This window comes from Bidens hawaiensis, unplaced genomic scaffold, assembly GCF_021521415.1.
Source record: "Bidens hawaiensis isolate Kalapana, Puna unplaced genomic scaffold, B.hawaiensis_p1.1 tig00000142_1, whole genome shotgun sequence".
In the NCBI taxonomy this organism is placed as follows: domain Eukaryota; kingdom Viridiplantae; phylum Streptophyta; class Magnoliopsida; order Asterales; family Asteraceae; genus Bidens; species Bidens hawaiensis.
In genome coordinates this window covers 6,408,298-6,426,489 of record NW_027491019.1, presented here as the reverse complement: position 1 = coordinate 6,426,489, position 18,192 = coordinate 6,408,298, and the positions used below count along the sequence as shown (strand labels likewise).

The 18,192-nt window shown below is 35.8% G+C and overlaps 1 protein-coding gene across 3 annotated transcripts; it reads left to right on the top strand.

Annotated features, from left to right (window-relative positions):
* The first annotated feature begins 9,528 nt into the window (after positions 1-9,528).
* On the top strand, positions 9,529-15,055 carry LOC143582541 (uncharacterized). Of its 3 annotated transcripts, none has more exons than XM_077065098.1 (5): positions 9,529-9,595; positions 9,687-9,823; positions 11,521-11,709; positions 13,546-13,765; positions 14,637-15,055. In XM_077065098.1, exons 2-5 carry the CDS (start codon positions 9,708-9,710, stop codon positions 14,901-14,903), a joined length of 792 nt encoding a protein of 263 aa, XP_076921213.1. In that variant the 5' UTR covers positions 9,529-9,595; positions 9,687-9,707; the 3' UTR covers positions 14,904-15,055. The 3 variants fall into 3 exon arrangements, with proteins under 3 accessions (XP_076921213.1, XP_076921264.1, XP_076921311.1); XM_077065149.1 differs by having other exon boundaries at positions 9,549-9,595; positions 9,693-9,823; XM_077065196.1 differs by lacking the exons at positions 9,529-9,595; positions 9,687-9,823 and adding an exon at positions 11,365-11,455 and having other exon boundaries at positions 11,507-11,709.
* The last annotated feature ends 3,137 nt before the right edge of the window (positions 15,056-18,192 follow it).

Genomic DNA, 18,192 nt, shown 5'->3' with positions numbered 1-18,192 from the left:
ACAAGGTAAACTATTCAATCATGTTGAACCTTCTGGTTCAATCGTTTGTACCATTTTTGTGTTCCAATCCGGTATAAGATAAAAATCCGATACCATAAGACATGTCGAATCCTGCAATGCCACCTAAGTTTTACCACGAACTACCCCTATACTATCGTCAAAATTGAAGTGCAATAGATGCAAAGTTGCAAGATGATCTACAAGATCTTTTTGGAGTTGGAAATGAGTAAAGAAATGAGAGACCACTATCGATGGAGAGTAGATATCATCGTAATTGTTGGGTGAAAGTGAAATATACAAATTTAAGTTTACATTCATCGCGTAAAGCAAATAATAAAACAATACCCTTGGTCCGAATCAAGGTGCGATAGACCTAACAGGTGATGGCAGTGTATCCGAAGTACCCGCAGCCCACTACCCGAACCCTCCCCAACTTTCCTTAACACCCAAAAAAAGGAAAGAAATTAATAATAATAATAATAATAATACATATGGCTGTCAATCATGTCGGGTTAATGGGTTTCAGGTTGGCGGGTTAGCGTGTTGAGATTCTTCAACCCTAACCCAATACACATTTTTATTCGCGTTGTGTCGTGTTGACCCATTTAAATTCGCGTCGTGTTTGGGTTGTGTGTCGAGTCAACCTATTATACGTTCATATATGAATATGAGTAATATCTATTGACTTGGTAATAAATTAAACAATTAATTATATTAAACAATTAATTACTCATATTCATATAAAATTATTAAAAATTGTGATAAATCTAACTGTTTTTGTGTATTTACTTCTCATTTCCGATTAACAAACTCAGATTCACATATTTAGCTCAAGACAAGAAAAAACGAATAACATACACAAAGAACAGATAGTTAGAACTAATAATGTGAAATGTTGGAACTAAAGAGTAGTGTAATAATAAATTAGTTAAAATTTAAAAATATAAGTATTTAACTTTAAAATTTTAAACTTCTTATCTCTAAATTCAATATATTAACTTTTCTAAAATGGTTAAACGGGTTAACAGGTCAACCCACTTTTTAATGGGTTAGGTTCGGGTTGACCTGCTTTTTAAACGTGCCGGGTTCGGGTTGACCAGTTTAAGAAAACGGGTTGTGTCAGCCGACCCAAAACCTATATTTTCTCGTGTCGGGTTCATTTCGGGTTTCGGTTCGTGTCAGGAATTGACAACCCTAATAATACATAAAAAGTGAAGTCATTGTGATACATACTAGGTGTGTTCAAAACCGAATATCCGAAAATTCGGATATACGAACTTCGGATATCCGGTCCTTTCGGATAGTGGATTTCACTATCCGAATCCGAAGTTTCGGATATCCGATTTGATAGTGAATCGGATATCCGAAAATTTGGGGGAATAAACCTATTTTAAAAATAAACTTACAAAATTTCAAGATCCAAAGTTTTCTAATCCAACTAAACACAAAATTTTGAAATTGCAAACTAACAAGCACATAACACACTGTGAGACGACTGATGAGGGATGTGGTAACGATTAATGAACTTACGAGGGTTGTGTTAATGATTGACAAACTGGTGAGGTTGTGGTGACTAGTGACGATTGGCGAGGCTATGATGACGACAGTCAAGACAAGAAAAAACGAACGACATACACAAAGAATAGATAGTTAGAACTAATAATGTGAAATGTTGGAACTAAAGAGTAGTGTAAAAAGAAATTAGTTTTACTTTTAAAAGTTAATTGATATATATGAAAATTTAAAAATATAAGTATTTAACTTTAAAATTTTAAACTTCTTATCTCTAAATTCAATATATTAACTTTTCTAAAATTGTTAAACGGGTTAACAGGTCAACCCACTTTTAAACGGGTCAGGTTCGGGTTGACCTGCTTTTTAAATGTGTCGGGTTCGGGTCGACCTGTTTAAGAAAACGGTTGTGTCAGCCGACCCAAAACCAATATTTTCTCATGTTGGGTTCATGTCAGGTTTCGGGTCGTGTCAGGAATGACACCCCGAATAATACATACAAAGTGAAGTCATAGTGATACATACTAGGTGTGTTCAAAACCAAATATCCAAAACTTCGGATATCCGAACTTCGGGTATCCGGTCCTTTCGGATAGTGGATTTCACTATCCGAATCCGAAGTTTCGGATATCCGAAAATTTGGGGAATAAACCTATTTTAAAAATAAACTTAAAAAATTTCAAGATCCAAAGTTTTCTAATCCAACTAAACACAAAATTTTGAAGTTGCAAACTAACAAGCACAAACACATGGTGAGAAGATTGACGAGGGATGTGGTAACGATTGATGAACTTACGAGAGATGTGGTAACGATTGACAAACTGGTGAGGTTGTGGTGACTAGTGATGACTGGTGAGGCTGTGATGACGACAGTCAAGACAAGAAAAAACGAATGACATACACAAAGAATAGATAGTTAGAACTAATAATGTGAAATGTTGGAACTAAAGAGTAGTGTAAAAAGAAATTAGTTTTACTTTTAAAAGTTAATTGATATATATGAAAATTTAAAAATATAAGTATTTAACTTTAAAATTTTAAACTTCTTATCTCTAAATTCAATATATTAACTTTTCTAAAATTGTTAAACGGGTTAACAGGTCAACCCACTTTTAAACGGTTCAGGTTCGGGTTGACCTGCTTTTTAAATGTGTCGGGTTCGGGTCGACCTGTTTAAGAAAACGGTTGTGTCAGCCGACCCAAAACCAATATTTTCTCATGTTGGGTTCATGTCAGGTTTCGGGTCGTGTCAGGAATGACACCCCGAATAATACATACAAAGTGAAGTCATTGTGATACATACTAGGTGTGTTCAAAACCAAATATCCAAAACGTCGGATATCCGAACTTCGGGTATCCGGTCCTTTCGGATAGTGGATTTCACTATCCGAATCCGAAGTTTCGTATATCCGAAAAATTTGGGGAATAAACCTATTTTAAAAATAAACTTAAAAAATTTCAAGATCCAAAGTTTTCTAATCCAACTAAACACAAAATTTTGAAGTTGCAAACTAACAAGCACAAACACATGGTGAGAAGATTGACGAGGGATGTGGTAACGATTGATGAACTTACGAGAGATGTGGTAACGATTGACAAACTGGTGAGGTTGTGGTGACTAGTGATGACTGGTGAGGCTGTGATGACGACAGTCAAGACAAGAAAAAACGAATGACATACACAAAGAATAGATAGTTAGAACTAATAATGTGAAATGTTGGAACTAAAGAGTAGTGTAAAAAGAAATTAGTTTTACTTTTAAAAGTTAATTGATATATATGAAAATTTAAAAATATAAGTATTTAACTTTAAAATTTTAAACTTCTTATCTCTAAATTCAATATATTAACTTTTCTAAAATTGTTAAACGGGTTAACAGGTCAACCCACTTTTAAACGGGTCAGGTTCGGGTTGACCTGCTTTTTAAATGTGTCGGGTTCGGGTCGACTTATTTAAGAAAACGGTTGTGTCAGCCGACCCAAAACCTATATTTTCTCTTGTCTGGTTCATGTCGGGTTTCGGGTTGTGTCAGGAATTGACACCCCTAATAATACATACAAAGTGAAGTCATCGTGATACATACTAGGTGTGTTCAAAACCGAATATCCGAAAATTCGGATATCCGAACTTCGGATATCCAGTCCTTTCGGATAGTGGATTTCAATATCTGAATCCGAAGTTTTGGATACCCGATCGGATAGTGAATCGGATATCCGATATTTGGGGGAATAAACCTATTTTAAAAATAAACTTACTAATTTCAAGATCCAAAGTTTTCTAATCCAACAAACTAAACACAAAATTTTGAAATTGCAAACTAACAAGCACATAACACACGGTGAGACGATTGGCGAGGGATGTGATAACGATTGATGAACTCATGAGAGTTGTGGTAATGATTGACAAACTGGTGAGGTTGTGGTGACTAGTGATGACTGGCGAGGCTGTGATGTCGACGGTCAGACAATGGCTGGGGGTGGTGAGACGATAGGAAGGTGGAGATGCTACTTGTTGGTCATGTGATTGTGATCTAATGAAAGCATAAGCCAAATGTGGAAGCAAAAATGATAACAGCGATGGAAGCTGGAGGCTTTGAAATACTAATTAGGGTTTGGTAAGGCATAATTGTAACATCTAGAAATTTCTAAGAATAATATTTAATATATTATTTATTTATGATGGAAAAGTTTACTTGAGTTAGTAGAGAATTAATAAAATAGTAAGGATGAAAGGATAAGTAGGCTAATTAGATGGAGTTAATTATGGACCAAAAAGGAAAGATGGGCCTAAGGTCCATGGGCTTAAGGGAGTATAAATACCCCTTAAAACCCTAATCCTTTCCATTTTCACACATCTCTACACCATCAAAAACACACACTTCTCCTATTCCCTTTTTTGAGAAAACCACCCACAAAGACACAAATATTCCCGGAGATCTAACCGTCGGATCGGTCTCAAATATTAACTGAGTGTTCATGGTATATAAATGAATATTTCCACCGATTAGATCTATGATCAGAAGTCGGGAAGTTCGATTTTTATCAGCAAATCCGTAGCAACTCAAAAGTGAAGATTCCGGGGACTGTTCAGCTGTTCCGGGGACTGTAGTGGTGGTTTCCGGCGAATTTGAGCTGATGGGTTTGTAGATCGGGGCGAGACGGTTCCGTGGCCGCTTGAATTACTCAATTCCGAGTTCGTTTGATATGGTTTTGGTCTATTCGAGTGATTTAGATTATAAACATCAAAGGTACGTTTTTGTTAAAAAGGTTTACTTTTCGTGTACGGATTTACATGAAAATTGGTAGGATGATAGATCGGGTCATGATTATTGATAAAGTAATGAACTTGATAGTAAACGGGTTAGTTGGTTCGTTTGGGTAAAACGAGTAGTGTTCGGTTTATGAAAAGGACGGGTAAACGAAATCGGTTTTGCATGAAACTTGGTAGGATAGTAAATCAGACCCTATTATGTGAGAAAGATGTAAAATTTAACATAAATAAGTTGTTTTGAATGAAAACGGGTAAATGGGGTAAGATCCCGGTTTTCCGGCGATGACGGCGCTGGAAAGACGGCGCCAGAAAAGCGTATACAAGGATGAAAAGAATATTAAAACCCTAACTCTAATTCGTTATGTGAAACTAACGAATTAAAGGTAATTCTTTAACGAACTAGCCTTAATTCGTGAACTGATTCGTTAATGAAGGAATGACGAACTAGCTCCGATTCGTTAAATAATCCGTTATGATGATTCGTTAAGGAAGAACAACGAACTAGCTTCAATTCGTTAAAGCCAGTTCGTTATAAAAGATCAGTTCGTTATAAAGAATCCAGTTCGCTATAAGGGTTAATTCGTTATAAAGGCCAATTCGTTGTGTGGCCATTCGTTAAAGACTAGGATAACGAATCAGATAATGTAAGATAGCGAATCAGATAACGAATCAGGTGATTCGTTACTCACCCAGTTCGCTATATTCTGAATAACGAATTAGAAGTTTGAAAGAATGACAGAAAGGTCATTGGACTTAGAATAAATGGTTTAATTACATATTAGCCCCTGGATTTTATTAATTTATAAAAGATACCTTTAAAGGTTAACGTGTAACGATTAACTAACCGGGTAATGACTCAATGGAGTAAAATCGGTTTAGACGCTTAATATTGTATCTATTAAACAGTTAGTCGCGCACAACAAAGGAAGGGAATAACCTTAAGCGCGGACGCAACCGAGATCAGGTGAGTTTTTAGCCCCATTTTCTTGTTGTGTTTTCGGGGTTGTATGCATACTCAATGTGAAGTGTGAATACACTTACCTTAAGTGGTAAGTGTATGCTATAATGATTGATGTGATAGTAAGTATTACGTTATGAATGAATGTTTGTCGGTGCGTGAACGATCTTCGGATATTGCACGTACTGCTAATGGGAATGATCTCTAAGTGGTTATTAGTGTGTGTAAATGTTATTATGTAACTTGTTTATTATGTAAATGATGTAATAATAGAAAGTGTGTTGTAGACAAGCAGAGGTAGAGTGTGATAGAAGTGGCAAGGGTCTAGTAAGGGTGTTAGTGGCATGACGATAGTACATGGTAGGGTAAGCCTATACGTGCCTTCGTTATTAAAGTGGCATAACGTGAGTACGTGGTAGGGTAAGCCTATACGTGCCTCCGTTATTAAGTGGCATAACGTGAGTGCATGAGAGGGTAAGCCTCTATGTGCTTCCGTAAACAAGTGGTTAAGACGTAGGGGACAGTTAAGTGGTTAAGCGGTAAGGTAAACAGGTCAGACAGTGGACTATGTGTCTTCGGACACTTATATAATTGCATGTAATGGTTGTATGACAAGTTGCTTGATTAACTAGAACTCACTCAGCGTAGCTGACTTTTAGTATGCACGCATGTGAGTAGACTGGGAAGCTAGCATCAGGATGGCACATGGCATGGATTGAATGACTGACATCTAATGATAAAAGAAATGATGTTATAACATGATGTTTTATGTTATAATTTAAAGACTAGTTTGTAATGTTTCGTAAAAATGATCGAAGTTCTATTTATTCCGCGGAAGTTTTAATTAACTCTGATTGTAAGAACTGTGTTTATGAGTAAATCCGACGCTAAAGTAGGGCACCGGGATCGGGGCCTTACAATAATAGTTGTATATAAAATAATATTAAAAAAATATTAAATTTAATATATCGGATAGTTTGGATATCCGAACAATCCAAAATGTTTTAAATTTGCTATCCGAATCCGAATTTTCGGATATCCGGGATTCGGATATTCGAATTTTCGGATATTTTAGATTCGGATTTTCGGATATATCGGATTCGGTTTCGGATTCGGATTTTTCTGAACCCCTAATAAATACATAATAGTCCCTACTCAGAATTGGGGATTGAATCAATATGTTGACAAAAGAGAGACGCTTCACCTTCTTCGTACACATTTAATCACCAATTTCAGTTTTTATTTCTTATAATAACGCATCCGGAACATACTATTATTTGGAATGACTTAGGTTATATTTGTTTTTACTTAAAAGATATGGAATGGCCTTATGCATGCGGGCGTGCGGACATAAGCCTCTAAAGACAGTTTGTTAAAAAAAAAGATCTGAAAAATGATTTTATGGTCTTAAAAAATAAGCTAATATCCACCATCTTCACACTTCTTAACATCCTACCAACACAAAATGTCCAACACCATCACCACCCACCGTCCGCCACCACCCACTATCCGTCACCACCACCACCACCCACCGTCAATCACCCTCAACCACCACCGTCTACCACCTACCACAACCGTACATCAACACCACCCACCCACTCTCCACCACCACCATTCATCGCCTACCACAATCATCTACCACAATCGTCCACCACCAATCGTCCACCCCCTCCCCCTTTCCATAGTTCGTACACCACCACCAGTTATTTTAGCAATCTACAGTCGTTAAATGACTTATATATACTATGATATGTATGATAGGTAACTAATTTTCAACTTATGCAGACGATATCAGTTTATAAAACAAACAATATTATATTTTCAGATTGCATACCTTCAGACTATATCTTTAGTTGCAGACATGAAATCAGATTACAGAAAGTTTTTGTATTCAAAAACAAACATCACCTTATTATGAGGGAATGAAAAAAGCGGTGTTTGATTGTTCAGTCGAATTGAAACAATGATTACATATGGAATCTTATTCCATCAAAATCATTTCTTTTCACCCTTTTTTTATTTCATTCCTCTTTCACCATACTTTCTTAACAACACCACCTAACAACCACCACCACATGACCACCACTCCGACCGCCTAACTGCCACCATCGTCGCTGTCGCCACCGCCACCGCCCGCGCTACCACTGCCACCACAACTATTGTCACCACTGTCACCTGACCACCAACGTTAGCATCATTGTCGTTGCCTAACTACCACCACCAATACCATAGCCATCACCACTTGACCACCCGTGTCACCCTCACCATCGTCGCTGCCACCACTACACCTGCCGCTTGACCGCTATCGTCACCATAGTCGCCTCCTCCACCATTATTAATGTCGCCTCCGATACAACCATTGTGTCGCCTCCGCTACCACCATTGTCGTTGCCGGAGCTACCACCACCTTTTTTTATTCTGGTAAAAAAAATTTATTTGGAGATAAGAGTATTTTTATCATTACTTGTCATTTCTACCTTTTGTTTGGGATACCAAACAACATAAATAATAATTTATTCAATTCCCATTGGTTAACCAAACAAGACAAAATAACATTAATGATTCATTTCATTCCACTGTACATTTTATTCCTTATCCCATTCTATTCCCTATCCATTCCATTACCCCAACAAAATATACCTTAGGTAGCGTTTGATATGCATGAATGAGAGGCGGAATGTAATGGACCATTATATTGAATGAAAAACAATGTGTTTGGTTGGTCAATTGAATGGAATTACCCATTACCATGTCCATTTCATTCCATCTAAAACACCCCAAATTCATTCCATCGACCCCACTTGTTTTAATTTTCATTCCATCCCTCATTCACACTATATCATCTCCACCACTACTACACATTGCCCTTTCAACACCACCACTACCCGTTGACCTCTCACCACCACCACCACTGCCTCCACCGGCCACCGCCACCATCACCCGTCTCCGCCACTGCCAACAACCACCTACCATCGCCGCCACCAACCATCGATCTCAGCCATCACCACCATCACCAGCCGCTTACCACCACCACCGCCCACTATCACCAGTTGCCACCACCAACAATCGCTCCCGTCGCCCACCACCCCCATTACTGCTCGCCGCCCACCACCACCATCCCATTGCTACTCACTACCAAATTTATTTTATGCTGACTTTTTCTAGCTTACCAAAAAATCAAAACTAATAATTAATGTCATTCCCGCATGGTGACCATACATGTCGATGGAATGGTAATGATCCATTCCATTACCTAGCTCATTCCATTTCATCGCCCATACATATTTAGCTATTGGTCGGGGTGTGCCAATTTTATTATGGAATCATATACGTTTGGGTTATTTTTTAAATTGAAATTTCATTTACATTTATATGAAATTACAAGGTAAACTATTCAATCATGTTGTACCTTCTGGTTCAATCGTTTGTACCATTTTTTGGTCCAATCTGGTACCATAAGACATGTTGAATCCTTCAATGCCACAAAAGTTTTTACCATGAACTACCCCTATAATATCGTCAAAACTGAAGTGCGATAGATGTAAAATAGCAAGATGATCTACAAGATGTTGGAAATGAGGAAAGAAATGAGAGACCACTATCGATGGAGAATATATATCATCGTAATCGTTGGATGATGGAAGTGTATCCGAAGTACTCGAACCCTCCCCGACTTCCCTTAACACCCAAACAAAAAAAAAGGAAAGAAATTAAAAACTAATAAATAATAATCAAACAAAGTGACGTCATCGTGGTAAATACATAATCAATCAAACAGAGACGATTCACCTTCATCTTCTTCTAGGGTTCCAATCCAATACTATCCTCTGCAGATCTTAATTATCATCTCATAAGGTACACATCTAATCACCAATCTCAGTTTTCAATTCTTATAATAACACATTCGGAACATAATAATAATATTATTATTTGTGGTTTCTTTCAGGTGTAGTTTATTATTATTATTATGGGTCGAGATAGGGAGTTGTCTCCGTCGTATAAACGCCGGAGGTCTCCGTCGCCGGTGGGACATAGGTACAGCGGCAGCCGGAGGTATCGAAGCCGTAGAGATCCCTATACCAGGTGATTCATGCCAGCTTATTATTATTATTATTATTATTATTATTATTATTATTATTATTAACCTTTTTTAGCTGCCAATTCAATGTCTTATTGATACACTTTTGTTGATGTTATCAACTATAGTTTACTTTACTGGTATGAGCTTTTGAATTTTGCCTATTTGCCAAATTTCGACTTATCGTTTATTATTTTTCTTCAAAGCTATTTGGTTGCTCTGGTTTTGCTTTTTTTTTTTATATCCTAAATCGTTCTAGTAATCGAGCTTAAAACGTCATAATTATCCAATTTAAAACCTTTTTATTTATGTTTCTCTATTAGCACTTGACTTAAATCCGTATCATATGTGGGATGATGCAGTTATACACCGATTCTCAATGGTGAACTAGTTCATATTTCTCGGTTGTTTTTAAAGTTTGGAGCTATATAATATTATACATATCCATCGAAAAAGAATAATAAAAAGAGGATTTGTCTTTAATTTGGCGTGGTTAGCTATTTTCCCACCACCTCAAAAGTTGCTTGAATCCTATTAGCAGATGATCGATACCATTGTCACAGGAAACGTGATATCTCCTCCGATCTTCGTTCCGGATCGCCCATACCGGAAACGGGTACAAAGTCGTACCGATCGCTATGGAAACGCGATCTGGATTGGTGAAATTGAGCGCTCCTTATTGTTCCAAGAATTGTATTATTTTCATCAAATTCGCGTTCCCGGTTAATGAATTTGGTGTTTGGGATCGTGAAAAAATGTGTACCGGCGATTGAGGAAGCTGAGAAGGAGACCAGAAAAGAGAACGAAAACAGCGGTGGATTTAGAATTTAGGGTTCTCACGTCTCCCACACTTAATATCTTATTTTTTTGTATTTATAATTTACATTTTTTACCCTTAAAGTTAGAGTTTTTATTAAAGTTTACTCTTAACTTTATAGATTGATGTTATATATATGTTAAAACATAAATAAGCTTACTTAAAGTTAGACTTTAGTTACTTTATGTTAGAAAATTATAAAAATTATTTAAAAAAATCTATTGAAATTGTTTTGTATATGATACGATGTACCAGACTATACGGTACACCTTACCACGTACCGAATTGGCGTTACGAATGAACCTACCCCTCTTGTACCGGAATTTTGAAATGCACGAACCGCGTATCAGTTTTCGTACCACGTACAGTACCGTACCGCGATTGATGTTGCTTTGATTCTGACATCTAGTTATGAAGTAGCGTGCGTTTTGATTTATGCACATACTGCACTTTTGTCTTGAGAATGATCAGTATACATGAATTCTGTAATCTTTTTCCAAATGTTGACTTGAGAACACATTGTTGAGTAAAATATTGCCAGAGATTTGAGTTTGGCTAAAGATTATAAATTTCATGTAAAATTATATTGGTAAAGACCAGATTAAATGTAATATAATAATTCAGAAACATAAAAAAAGCAGTTGCTCGCCATCAATGGTAAGTGAGCAGGTGATGGATGCTGATTCCTGTTCTTTTTCTGCTCGATTGTGACATTTAGCGGTTTCTTGTGATAAAAGATGGAGCTCACTCTTTGTACTTAGCAATATTAGAGGTAACTGTAAATTGCTTTTGCCTCTATTGGGCTAGGTCAGCTGGTATGGTGCGTATGATGCTATCTGTAGCTTTACACATTAAGCTATTCCTTATATAGTATTGTCTTTACAGGCGGAGAAGCCGCTCGTTATCTCCACGTCGCCACCGGAAAAGCCCATCACCACCTCCAAGGCGGCATAAAAGACAAAAAAGTAGGAGTATCTCATTGTCTCCTGTAGCTAAGTCTCCTAGTATTGGGTCCACTGAGTGCAAAGTAGTCACTGAAAAATTGAAAGTTGAAGATGAAGAGCAAAAGAAAAGGTATATCCTTTTACATAAATTCCTTTTATTCTCTATACCCATCTCTTTCAGTTATATACATATACATTCTTGGTTAGTATATTATTTTGCTTTTCAGACAATTAATGTTCTAGAATACGTATTGAACTAATGTAACGTTCTGTTAAAATGTTGGTTGTTATTTTTTTAATTTATTGTATTTTGATATTTGATATGGGGATAATTTTTTAATAATGGTCATAAATTCACATTTCCAAATCTGTATTGACAATAAATGGAGAGTAATATTGAAGTTTTGTTGTTATAAGCTCGATGTTATAATATTATTGTGTGCTTGTACTTAATGTTGAACAGAAGACAAAAATATCGTGAATATGGTTGTAAGTTTGTTCAACATAGTGAAGATTATGAAATTTTCTCAGTAGCTTGAGATTCTGTTACATATTTTGGTTAAATGAAGTTATATAATTCATTTGGGACTTTGAGAGCACTGGAAGGAGTATTACGTGTCTGGTTGTTAAAGTAGTCTTCTTCACATATTTTAAAAGGGGAAAAAAATGATAAATGGCATGGGCATGAAACCACATTTTTAAGATGCACGTTTGACCATTAAATTACTTTTTTAGCCATACATTATTTTCACATATCTCTGTCTGCCTTCTTTTTTATGGTGTGTCTGGAATAATATGGGGCAAGTTTCTTAACAGACTGTTTTTTATCTTTTTTTTAGTAAAGTCTTACTTTTTTTTAACTATTTTATATTTATTCAAACAAGTTAATTCATGTCCACTTATTTTTTTTAATCGTGGTTATTTTTATTTACATATTTCTGTGATTTGTTACATTGTTTGCATGATTAGTTTTCTGTTTTTTATTAAATGCTATTGTTGTCAAACAATAACTATACGTTTGTACTTAATGTTCCAATAAAAATAAGCTAAATTGTCAACATAGCGAGATCACCAAGATCTATTTTGGTCAGTTCACATCAGATGAGATTTTGTACTAAACACCGTCTGTGCTTCTGTCCTGCTTCTGCATGTTTAAACCGTACACTATTTGCTTATCTTATCATCAGTTACTGCAATATTTTAGTCACTTATTCTTGTGCTGATACATAGTTCCTCTTATGATCACTTAGTACAACAATGATCATGAAATTAATAATTTGGGCTTGTGATGAACGCGACTGCAAAATTTGTGTAAAACCGTATGTATTACAACTTAAGGTTGGTATGGGCTACTTTTACACAAGCAGTTCTCTGAGTGGCTTGTACTCAACCACCCATGATGAATTCTTTTTACTAATCAACCAGCACAAGCTATTAAAGCATCTTCGTTTGCATGTAGCTTTGTATGATCATAGTGAATTTACACACACCCTTCGTTATAGGCTCTAAACTTAGTTTACTCTCTCTTGGTTCTTCATTCGGTTGTGGTAGAAGGATGGTAAATGGTAATTAGCTTTAAAACTGTGAAAGGTTACTTGACATTTTTCTCCACAGGCTATATTGAAGGAAGATACTACTACTGCTATAGTTCAACTTGTTTTATTTGATGATGAATTGGGTGCCTCGTTTATCTACTGTTCACGAGTTTTGAAACTCATTTGTTTGGATCAGGAACTTGTTAGAGGTATGCTTTATAAGCATATTCACATATATATAGTCAACATGAAGGTCAGTCTGCATTTGTTAGAACTTAGAAAACATATACACTCTAAAAAAGACAAACAAGTGTGGAGGGATTTTGATATAGAAAATATTTAACATCAAATTGTTGCTCTGGTTGCTGACTTGGTTTTTGACCTAATGATCATTTCTTATTTGACATGTATTTTTTTTTTAATTTTATTAGGCGTCAGCAGGAAGCAGAAATGAAGTTGGTGGAAGAAGAAACTGCAAATAGAGTTGAAGAAGCTATTAAGAAGAGAGTGCAACAGAGGTTGAATTCTGATGATATTAAAATGGAGATTCAAAAACGGTTGGAAGAGGGGCGGAAGAAAGTTCTGATTGAGGTTGAAGCTCAACTTGAGAAAGAGAAAGAAGCTGCGATTATTGAGGCTAAACAAAAAGAGGCAAGTGCTTTAACTTTTACTTTTATAAACGTAATAACTTATATTTAATATAACACATATACAATTACATAATACATATAATTATGCACAGATAACTAAACAACAAACAACATATAATTACATTATATATTATATACAACTATAAGTATGAATATAAATATATATAAAAATTATTATATATCTTTATCAACAAAACAATGAAATAATAACGAGCCCAAACCAAGTTTGAAAAGTAATATTCAAAGCTCGAGCTTGGCTCAATAGCAATTCTTCAAACTTGTGCATGGCTCAATATTATATATTTGTTTTGTTGATACACACATAATAATTTATACATATATTTATATTTTGAACTTATAGTTGTATATTTCACATAGTAGTTTGATTTATTTGTTTATACTTATATATATATATATATACATATTATACAGTGTATATTTGTTACATTAAATAAAATATATTATATATAATAATAAATAATATAGTAATAATAATATGTATTGCACAAGCAATAGGCTCGTGGCTCGAGCCCCCTTTTTTAAATGAACTCCAGTTTAGACTCATGCTCGAGCTTGTTTAAGCTCGGTTCAGTTTGAGATTTTAGCGAGTTGATATCAAGTAGCTTACAAATGGCTGCGTTCATTTTAGCTCTTAATGGGCACAAAAAGTATTTGTGGGTGAACCTTAACCCGTTTCAACTCGCATAACTTTCTCATCTTGCTAGTTACTACCTCTAATATGATAAATACCAAACATTTTCTCCAAATTTGTATGAACCCAAGGAGCTTTATTCAAGGTTACTTGATGAAAGATATGTAGTTTTGTACATATGCTTACATAGACAGAGATATAATGTGTGTATGACGAATAGGAACAAGCTCAAAAAGAAAAAGAAGAGTTAGAAAGGTTGGTTGAAGAGAACCGAAGGAGGGTTGAAGAAGCTCAAAGGCGCGAAGCAATGGAGCAACAAAGGAGGGAGGAAGAACGTTATCGGGAACTAGAAGAGCTTCAAAGACAAAAAGAAGAAGCTTTATTAAGAAAAAAACAGCAGGAGGAGGAAGAACGTGCGAAGCAACAAAAAGTGCTCGGTAAGAACAAGTCTCGCCCCAAGTTGTCTTTTGCACTTGGTTCCAAATAAACCAGTCGGGTTTTCAAAACATTATTGTTCAAATCTTGTACCAAATTACCTTTTGTTTGTAACAAATTAGTTTTGCATAATTTTGACCATTTTCAGTCAATAACAGTTTGTTTTGTTCCGTGATATTTTTCATCAGATTACCGTATTTTTTTAATGCACTTTTGCTGGCAAACCTAAACAAGAATCAACATAAAAAATTACTATATGTGCCCCTTCTGTACATGAACCACGAAGGAAAGAACCAAACATTGTTGGATATTGTTGACCGGTTTGGTTAAGTCAACACAGCTGGTCGAGTTATGACCCGTAAGAGTTACAACTTGGTTAACTAACATCAAACCCGCTTAAGTTAGTTAACTGGTATTGACTAATAATAACGAGATGGTAATATTTGTGGATAGGGCTTTGGAGTTAGAGATGAGCTTGGTAACCCAGTTATGATTAACTAGTTCATTAGTTAACCTAATCATTAGAGAACCTTAGCCATCAAAGCTTATTTTCTCTCAACTCATTCACCCCACTGTCGCCGACCATCCTCTGCCCGTCGGAAAACAACAGCCGCCGCCGCCACTACCTTGTGCCACTGCTGCTGTTGCCTTGCGCCGCCACCACCGCCGCTCTCTGCCCGGCTGTTGTTGCCTGCCGCTGCTGCCACTGTGCACCGCAACTAGCAGGTCGCGTCTCTCGTAGTCACCTAGTGACTAGCGAAGTTTGTTATCACTTGGTGTCTCAATCGGTTAATTATTAACCGTGGTATGACTTTTCTCATCGGTAGATAACATTATAAATTGTTTATTATTTTACTGTGCTCGTATTGTTTGTAACCGGATCCTGTCGGGGTTTTGTTTTGGTGTTGATTACTCATATTTGTTCCGTTGTATTTTATATTAGTTAACCGAGTTAATTAATTTACTAATTATTATTGAAACCGGTTTTCATAATAAAGTTTGACTGATCACCATTAAAACCCAAGAATGGTATCAGAGCCTTAGTTACAACGCACGAGTTGGTACCAGTCTTTTAACCAAAATTAAAACACAAATTTTAACTGGTTTAAAGTGTATGATCTAATTGTTTTTAGGGCAACCTTAACTTTTGGTCAAAATTTTATTTGTTTTATTTGACTAATAGCTTGTCAGATTAGTTGTGTAATTATTTTATAATATGTAAATCTGGCTTGACCTGTTTTGTGGTTGTTTGTGATGATTTGGTTTTAGTTTTTGTTTTGGTTTTTGGTTTTGGCCATATTGGTGGTTCAAAGTTGTAACAATTAGTGTTTTTCCTTATTGTATTTATTTTGTAAATATTGTATTTCATTTATATATATTGAAATAAACGAACACCTGATGACAAAGACCCAGGAAACTAAACTAAAATCACGAAGTCAGTGGGAGTTGTTCAAGACGACGAAGTGGGAGCTGTTCAAGATGACGATTGGATGCACTTAAGTCCATCGTTGTGGTTGTTTGTGTGTTGTGACCATGTGACCCGCTCGGTCAAGATCGAACAAATTTGGCCATATAGATTTACATATTTTTTTTATTGCTTTATGGTTGCTTTTATTTTATAAAAGTTATATCATAACTGACCTGACACCAATATATATGTTTTAAAAGTTGTTTTAAATTATTAAAACAATCATATTAAAACAAGTTTTAAAAGCACTTTTACAACCTGACAAATTTGACTTAAAACAAATAATAACCAATTATGTTTTTTGCGAATTAAATTAAATTTAATTTTCAAAAACTTATAACTTAATAGATTTTCTATTAACTTATAATTGGTTACATAAATATATCGCGATAAACTTAGTTTTAATAGTTTATTAAAACCAAGTATCCTGAGAGATGAATGAGTACACCATTTTGTCTTGATAAGTACGATAAAATTGGATTTTACTATATTCGGTAAATATTAAAATTAAATCCCAATTTTAAATCAATAATGTATGCTGTTAGGGAACGAATGTTTTACACTATGGATACGCTATCTTGGCATAGTTTCTGGATTAGTTATCCTTAACACATGTTCCAGATTATGTCAGGATCAATTATCCTCAGTACTTGCTATTAACTAACGATTGTTTTCTTTGTATATCAATATATTAGCAGGAATAACGGTTGATGACTAGGTATATCCTACTATTTCGCAGACCAAGAGAGTTAGCAACGTGGTCAAATGCATGCAAAGGCTCTAGTGGAGTAGTGACAAGATTATAGGATTTCTTGTTATTTTATTTTTGTATATATATTGAAGCTTGATCAGCTAGGTCACACACATCGTTTACACTTATTCTCTGCACTACGATATTAGCAGTACACAATCACTTAGAAATTTTTGTAATCACTGATCAAAGATTCCACAATTGTAACACTACCTTTTAATTAATATATTGGTGATAAACAATTTGCCATCACCCGGGGTTTTTGTGCCAACGATCCTACACTGATCAAGGGATTTTTCTCATAACAAATCCTTGTGTTCGTCCTTATTTTATCTACGTAAACACCATTGTTGTTCAAGCACTTTACCTCACAAAACCGATTTGGTTACATTATCCTTAAAACCGATTTTTGACTAAAACAATTTGTCACCCACCGTGGGGCAAGTGGTGCTTTGATCTAGAAGAATTCTTATCACTTTTCAACCTTTTCAACCAATACCATAACCAATGGCCTCTCAACAAACCTCTGCTTCCACTATGCCATCGTCAATTTCTATCTCATTAAAGGCCTTCTTGCTGATGCCTCCTCCACTCGTAGGGTTGCGAAGGACCAGCGTTACTGGGAGCAAGACGCAAACTTCAGTCTTCCAAGGCTCAAAATCCTCTGCTGCTACCCCTGTGGTAACCACTAACAACGATGCTTCTGTTTTCTGTTCACAAGTCAAGGCATACATGGAGCAGTAGAACAAAACTAACCAAAGGATCCTGTGTAAGATTGAAGACATCAAGAAATCAAAGAGGCCAGTGGAGGATCAAACTCCTTTGGTGCCTAGGATGTTGGATTTCACCACTCCAAGATTCGTGTCTCAACACGCTCAAGGATCCTCTATCCTTCAACCAGAATCCGTGGCTCAACATGCTCAAGGATCCTCCATGTTTCAACCAGGATCCATGTCTAAACATGCTCAAGGATACTCCATCCTTCAATCGGATCTATAGCTCAACTTGCTCAAGGATCGTCAATCTTTCAACAAGGATCATCCATTCCTCAGTCAGGATCCTTAGGAATGTTTCATCAAGGATCCTCCAACTTTCAACCTCAAGGATCCTTTATACAGAGTC

What these genes read in the sequence shown, in the direction of transcription:
- LOC143582541 (XM_077065098.1), top strand. Translation starts at nt 9,708, where the DNA reads ATGGGTCGAGATAGGGAGTTGTCTCCGTCGTATAAACGCCGGAGGTCT. An exon ending in CGTAGAGATCCCTATACCAG is followed by an intron (nt 9,824 to 11,520) that starts GTGATTCATGCC and finishes TTGTCTTTACAG; the next exon opens with GCGGAGAAGCCGCTCGTTAT. An exon ending in TTGAGGCTAAACAAAAAGAG is followed by an intron (nt 13,766 to 14,636) that starts GCAAGTGCTTTA and finishes TATGACGAATAG; the next exon opens with GAACAAGCTCAAAAAGAAAA.